A 7,106-nucleotide genomic window follows, 5' to 3' on the forward strand; every position below is an offset into this window, starting at 1 on the left:
ATAGGTGATTTCACCTTGAAAACCTGTAAATTTCTATCAAAATCTCATGTTAATACGATCTTTTAAAATCTCCATGAATTAACTTGCTTATCAATCATAATTACTTCTTATTCCTTTCTTTCTGTCTGGATGAGTTAGGGTGCCTGCCTCTTTGAGGCTTATAAATCACCCTCTTGAGGCAATAATTTTAATTCATTTGAAATGCAATCTTTGGGAAGCCAACATGTCCATATGATCACATAGTTGCATTTGCAATTGATTTGTTGACTATAATTTTCATACAATTATCTATATACTCAGTTTTGGAGGTCAGAATATAACTCAAGATTGATGAGTCCGATGTTTTAAAGCTCATTTTAATTCTTTTAAAATTGAATTGCAGAACACATGCTGTTTTATGCAAGTGAGAAGTACCCTTTGGAGGATAGTTATTCTACATACATATCCGAGGTACTTGATATTGTACTTTGTCATTCTTCCCTTTGGTACTCATGTTCTTTCATAGAAGATGAATCACAGAGATGCATATAATGATCTGTTCTTGTCTAGCTTATTATCAGATCCAATAATTACACTTACTCAGATATATGTTACCTACTTATAGCATGGAGGTCGTACCAATGCATATACATCCTCTGAGCACACCAATTACTACTTTGATGTTAATGCTGACTGTTTTGAAGAGGCTTTAGATAGGTACATTTCACTTGTTTTTGACAATTCTTTAATTAGTTCATGGCATTCCCATTTTGTCCTTGCAGAATTCAAACTAATCTGTTTTCATATCGTGTCTTTTGTTGTATAGATTTGCACAGTTCTTTATCAAACCACTAATGTCATCTGATGCAACTACGAGGGAAATAAAAGCCGTTGACTCTGGTCAGCATTGATTTAACAAGTTGGTTGTTCAATTATAGTGTACTTTTAGTCACAACCTCTTTCCACTCTTGTATGCAGAGAATCAGAAGAATTTACTCTCTGATGCATGGAGAATAAATCAGGTAATGTTGATTTTCACATATCAAGATTGTGGTTAAGTTGATTCGTTATAAAAATATATCTAACTTCCTTCTTTGCCTTAATTATACTTTGCAGCTGCAAAAACATCTTAGTGAAGAAGGTCATCCATACCACAAGTTCAGTACAGGTTAGTATTTCACGTTCTTTCTTGTTTAAATCTGTAAAAGATCATTTATCATGGAATATCTGTATTAAATTTAGGTTTCTGAAACTGCTAAATAACAGCTGTATTGTTTTGTATCTCATAGGGAACTGGGATACACTTGAGGTAAAGCCAAAGGCAAGAGGGGTAGATACAAGAGATGAACTCCTCAAATTCTACAAAGAAAATTACTCAGCCAACCTCATGAATCTTGTTATATATGCAAAAGGTATGCATGTGTCATGTTTTTATAGCCTTAATGAATAAATATCATCTACCCATTGCATTTTTATATGATATAATCATCTCCAGAAAGCTTGGATAAAATTGAGAACAGAGTACTGAGCAAATTCCAAGAAATAAGGAATATTGACCGCATCCATCCGAGTTTCCCTGGTCAACCATGCACCCCTGAACATCTTCAGGTCTGAGTCCTTAAAGCAAGCTTCTTTTGCTTTATGTATCATTTGTATGATTTTGGATTTATTTATCAGGTTATTGTGAAAACTGTTCCTGTAAAACGTGGTCACAAGCTGAGAATTACATGGCCAATGACACCTTGCATTCATCATTACATGGAAGGGCCAAGTAGGTATCTTGGCCACTTAATTGGTCATGAAGGAGAAGGATCCCTCTTCTATGTCTTGAAGAAATTGGGTTGGGCAACAAGCTTATCTGCTGGTGAATCAGACTGGACTATGGAGTTCTCTTTCTTTAAAGTGGTCATTGAATTAACTGATGCTGGCCATGGTCAGTGTTTCTAGTCTTCCACTCTTCTCTGTGTGTGTGTGTGTGTGTGTGTTTGTTTCTTTCATTTTTAATAGATACTGACATCATGTGTAATATATGTTTCATGAAAACACCAGAAAATGCTGAACTTATAATTGGGCTCCTTTTCAAATACATTACACTCTTGCAACAATCTGGTGTTTGCAAGTGGATCTTTGATGAGGTACCAGCAAATATTATCATATCATGTTCATGCTTTTTCAATTTTCTAATGATGTTATTTTGATATATGATCCATATAGCTTTCTGCAATCTGTGAGATGACTTTCCACTATCAGGATAAGATTCCTCCAATTGATTATGTGGTGAAAATTTCATCAAATATGCAGGTATTTTGCACCTTTGTGTCATGATCATATTTTTGCTTTAGAAACCTTAGCAATCTTTTGTGGCAAGTTAAACTTATATATGAAATTATTGTGTTGTTTATTTGAACAACATTGCAGTTATACCCTTCAAAAGATTGGCTAGTTGGATCGTCTTTACCTTCCATTTTTTCCCCTGAAGTTATTCAGTCTGCACTAAATGAGCTCACACCAAACAATGTCAGGTAGCATATCATCTATCAATGAGTTTGTTAAATTTATATGATTTCTCAATTATGCCCTTCTGTTTCCAGAATCTTTTGGGAGTCAACAAACTTTGATGGACATACTGAGCTGACAGAGCCATGGTATGGAACTGCATTTTCTGTTGAAAAAATCACCGCTTCCACCATTCAGGTATTACTTTTCACTTTTCTTTACATGTGTTTGACTTTGTAATCAAAATTATTTATAATATCACACGTGTAAATAAATTACAGGAATGGATGAAAAGAGCTCCTGAAGAAGACCTACATTTGCCCAGTCCTAATGTGTTCATACCTACTGATTTGTCAATTAAGAGTCTGAAAGAAAAGGTGTGAATTGTGATTGGTGATATAATTTTGAAGTCGTATCTCATTATCTTATTATCTTCCAATTTAACTCTGTTGTGGTGTTTTAAATTCTAAACAGGTGAATATTCCTGTTTTGTTGAGGAAATCAGAATATTCAAGGCTGTGGTATAAGCCTGACACAACGTTTTCTACTCCAAAAGCATATGTTAAGTTGGATTTTTACTGCCCATTTACTGGCAGTTCCCCTGAAGCAAATGTTCTTACTGATATTTCTACACGGTTATTGATGGATTACTTGAATGAATACGGTTAGTGTTAGTCACAATACAAGTTTAAATCTACTTTTCGGTTGATTTTACTTGATAAATAGCTTTACAGCATCTGTTTTATGATTTTTGTTTGATATAATATTTAACTCACAAATTTATTTGTTTACTATTGTGGTATTACATATTACATTATTAATACTTGTTATTTGTACATTTCAGCTTATGATGCTCAGGTTGCTGGTCTGTATTATGCCATTTCTCACACAGATAATGGTTTTCAGGTAAACAATTTCTCACTATAGTTATAGTATTTTATTTTAGGGGTTATTTCTTTTTGACTTAATGACCTTAATAGGTTAAGCACTTAATCTGGACAGCTATACATATTTGTTGAAATTGATTAATATTGTAAAACTTCTTTTTTTTTTTTTTTTTTTATAACAATTACTATTACTATTGATATCTTGTCTCTTGACACTTACTCTTTACTTGTGAACTTGTTTTTATTAATGATTCAGGTGACTTTGACTGGATATAGTCACAAGTTGAAGATCTTACTCGAGACTGTAATTAAGAAATTTACAACTTTTGAAGTAAAATCGGACAGGTTCAATGTGATTAAGGTAAAAAAAAAATGGTATAGTTATTACTTATGTTAATGACTATCCACTTTTCTCGTATCTCATGTTACTTGTATGTATGTATGCATGTGTAATTACTTGTCCTTTTTTATAGGAATTGGTCATAAAAGAATGTGAAAATTACAAGTTTCAACAGCCATATCAGCAGGCCATGTATTACTGCTCATTACTTGTAAAAGATCGATCATGGCCTTGGACTGATGAGCTTGAAGTTCTTTCAGTTCTTGAACCTGAACATCTTTCAAGATTTTATCCTCAAATTTTGTCAAGAATCTTCATAGAGTGCTATGCAGCAGGTTTTTATACCATTACTATATCCAGTCGTGTTTTTTTTTTCTTCTTTTGTTATCTAAAGCTTATATAACTTTATACCAACGACCAGGGAATATCGAATCGAATGAAGCCGAATTAATGATTCAACATGTTGAAAATGTACTTTTTAAGGGGACAAAACCTTTGTCTCAAGCTCTATTCCCATCACAGCATCTGACAAATAGGGTGGTCAACTTAGAAAAGGGTGTTACATATTGCTATACTAAAGAGGGTCTGAATCCAAGTGATGAAAATTCAGCTCTTCTTCACTACATTCAGGTAAGCATATTTTTTCAAGTATAAGATGAATGAAATTGTTGATTGTTGATTGTTGATTGTGGTATGTATGTTGTGTATAATATTAATATATACAGGTACATCAGGATGATTTTAAGTTGAATATCAAGCTTCAGCTGGTTGCTCTTATTGCTAAACAACCAGCCTTTCACCAACTTAGATCAGTTGAGCAGCTTGGTTACATCACTGTGCTTATGCAGAGGTATATGAAACACTTGCACTTGTTTTTATATTTTATAAATGATGGCCCAAGTCTCATTTTGGATTTTTAATGAGAATCAATATTTATGAAATTGAATATATTAGGAACGATTCTGGCATCCGTGGAGTGCAGTTCATCATACAATCTACAGTAAAGGTGTGATCTTTGTCATGTTATTTATTTATTTATTTGTATAATATGTATGACTTGAGTAATGTTGGGAAAATGGTATTAAACATTTCCAACTTGCCCAATGAAAGATGATAAAGAAATAAGAACACAAAAATATATGTGAGAAAATTCACTGTATGACAAATTATTACAATGACATTCATTGATACTAATCCGGTTTCTTGGATTTAACAGGGCCCTAAACATATCGATTCAAGGGTTCAAGCATTTCTCAAAATGTTTGAGACTAAACTCTATGAGATGCCAGATGATGAATTCAAGGTCACAAGACTTGTTTTTTAATTATTATTTTCGGTTTGGAATTTTCATATGAAAATATGAAATACTGTTATTGATCTGAATATCTATAATATAATGGTGCAGAGCAATGTTAATGCACTGATTGAGATGAAGCTTGAGAAGCACAAGAACTTGAGAGAAGAATCCGGATACTTTTGGCGAGAAATCCAAGATGGCACCCTCAAATTTGATAGGAAAGATCACGAGGTTTTTACAAATTTGCCCTTTGTGTCGTTTTCTTGAATACTTTTTAAAATAATATTTATCCAGACAGAATTTAATCGTTGGCAATGTAATGAGACAGGTGGCGGCATTGAAGCAGTTGAGCAAGGCAGAAATGATCCAATTTTTTGATGAGCATATAAAAGCAGGTGCTCCACAAAAGAAGGCTTTAAGTGTGCAAGTGTTCTCGACCACACATGCTACAGAGGAGACGGCAGATGCAGGCGAGGGCAAAATTGTAAATATTGAAGATGCTTTCAGTTTCAGGAGATCGAGGCCTCTTTACGGGTCGTTCAAAGGAGGTATCGGTCATATGAAGCTCTGAGGTATTTTATTTATTTTCAATCAAACACAATTAAAAGAGCTTGCTTGTTACATATTAAATTATATGCACTACAATTTATGGATTCAAAGTTGTTTTCCCTTCAAGAATCATATGATTTGTTCTCTTTTACTTTCATAATGACACATTTCCCTATTTATCTTGTATTTTATCTATACCTCACCTCAAAACTACTTTTACTTTTCGCATAATAAGAACAATCATATTTACATCTTTATCATGGAACCACTTCTATATTTTAAAATTATGCTGTTTCTAAAATCCCTTTTGGAAACATGGATTCATCTTACAAATTTGTTGCTGTATAAACGTATACATCTCAAAACTTCCTCTTCTGTAAGACCATCCCTTTCAACTTTTAAGAAAGTTGATATTAACAATCGTGACAATTTTATCTTTCGTGTAATACATATCAATATCTTACAAAATTTATATCAATAGAATTTTGTTTTTATAAAATGTGTAACAATATTACGTATTTAAGTTGGATAAAAGAAAACAAAGAATCTTACAAAACAATTATATATTTTAAAGTAAACTAGTAAGTCACAAACTTGCCTAACTACGAAAAATATAGGGAATAAACCTACAAATATACAGAACTTATGTGCCAAAATGTGAAACCAAAAAGTATAGGAGCGAAACATGACTATCTTGTGGGGATGTTAGGTGCAAATTTTTTATTAGGTTAGAACTATTTATATAATTTTTTAAACAAATTGATCATTTCTGTAAAAAAAAAAGTTGCACAATGATCTTTTTTGTAAATTACACGGATCATTTTTGTAATTTATTTTTTTCCTGCAAACATACAAAATCTTAAACATAACCAATCAAAGTCACTGCCACTTAATTTTTGTCTCTTTTTTTTTTTTATTTTTTTTTTATTTTTTTTTTTTTATCTTTTCCAATCCACAACACATGGAAATCCTATCTTTTTGAACCCACTCAATAAAATATATATATATATATATATATATATATATATATATATATATATATATATATATATATATATATAACAACTAAGGTATAAGTTTTAAAACACATGGTACAAGAGAAAATAAAAAAGAGAAGGTAGAGAGAGATAATGAAGTGAGTTAGTGAAACCAATCAACTCACTCGTTAAAGCGGAAGTTGTACTGTTGATAACTCTATTGTTAAATAAGATTTATTTTTGATTGTTTTATATTATTTTCAATTGAGTGGGTTCAAAAAGATAGAGTTTCCGTATGTTGTATGTTGGAAAAAATGAAGAAAAATAAAAGAGAAAAAGTGATATGGTAGTAGGTTGGGAGGGAACGACTCCCTCCTCCTTAAAGACTGTTTTTGTAAAAAATAAAACCTCAGAGGACATTTTCTATATATTGTAAAATTATAGAGACTAAATGTGCCAATATAAAAAAACATTTTATACAAAGACTAAATGTGCTTATGGAAAACAATGTGTCAATATTAAAAACATTTTATACAAACCAGAGGATGTGCCCTCGCATTGCTAGGGGTCGGAATTTTTTT

General features: G+C 32.0%; 1 protein-coding gene across 1 annotated transcript in view; it reads left to right on the top strand.

The window, feature by feature from the left end:
* Positions 1 to 5,734, top strand: part of LOC145014724 (Insulinase (Peptidase family M16) family protein) — a 6,574-nt gene extending 840 nt beyond the window's left edge. Inside the window, exons 3-25 of the mRNA XM_078973152.1 lie at positions 383 to 450; positions 605 to 696; positions 806 to 879; positions 958 to 1,001; positions 1,096 to 1,147; positions 1,269 to 1,391; positions 1,475 to 1,587; positions 1,657 to 1,912; positions 2,029 to 2,114; positions 2,194 to 2,280; positions 2,398 to 2,501; positions 2,571 to 2,673; positions 2,757 to 2,852; positions 2,950 to 3,139; positions 3,320 to 3,381; positions 3,619 to 3,723; positions 3,836 to 4,037; positions 4,124 to 4,332; positions 4,428 to 4,552; positions 4,657 to 4,708; positions 4,919 to 5,005; positions 5,108 to 5,230; positions 5,328 to 5,734. Coding sequence (XP_078829278.1) covers positions 383 to 450; positions 605 to 696; positions 806 to 879; positions 958 to 1,001; positions 1,096 to 1,147; positions 1,269 to 1,391; positions 1,475 to 1,587; positions 1,657 to 1,912; positions 2,029 to 2,114; positions 2,194 to 2,280; positions 2,398 to 2,501; positions 2,571 to 2,673; positions 2,757 to 2,852; positions 2,950 to 3,139; positions 3,320 to 3,381; positions 3,619 to 3,723; positions 3,836 to 4,037; positions 4,124 to 4,332; positions 4,428 to 4,552; positions 4,657 to 4,708; positions 4,919 to 5,005; positions 5,108 to 5,230; positions 5,328 to 5,570 — 2,696 coding nt within the window. The 3' untranslated portion in view covers positions 5,571 to 5,734. The remainder of the gene's footprint in view (positions 1 to 382; positions 451 to 604; positions 697 to 805; positions 880 to 957; positions 1,002 to 1,095; positions 1,148 to 1,268; positions 1,392 to 1,474; positions 1,588 to 1,656; positions 1,913 to 2,028; positions 2,115 to 2,193; positions 2,281 to 2,397; positions 2,502 to 2,570; positions 2,674 to 2,756; positions 2,853 to 2,949; positions 3,140 to 3,319; positions 3,382 to 3,618; positions 3,724 to 3,835; positions 4,038 to 4,123; positions 4,333 to 4,427; positions 4,553 to 4,656; positions 4,709 to 4,918; positions 5,006 to 5,107; positions 5,231 to 5,327) is intronic.
* Positions 5,735 to 7,106: the final 1,372 nt, after the last annotated feature.

Source organism: Lactuca saligna, chromosome 9 (genome assembly GCF_052625555.1).
Source record: "Lactuca saligna cultivar CGN05327 chromosome 9, ASM5262555v1, whole genome shotgun sequence".
In the NCBI taxonomy this organism is placed as follows: domain Eukaryota; kingdom Viridiplantae; phylum Streptophyta; class Magnoliopsida; order Asterales; family Asteraceae; genus Lactuca; species Lactuca saligna.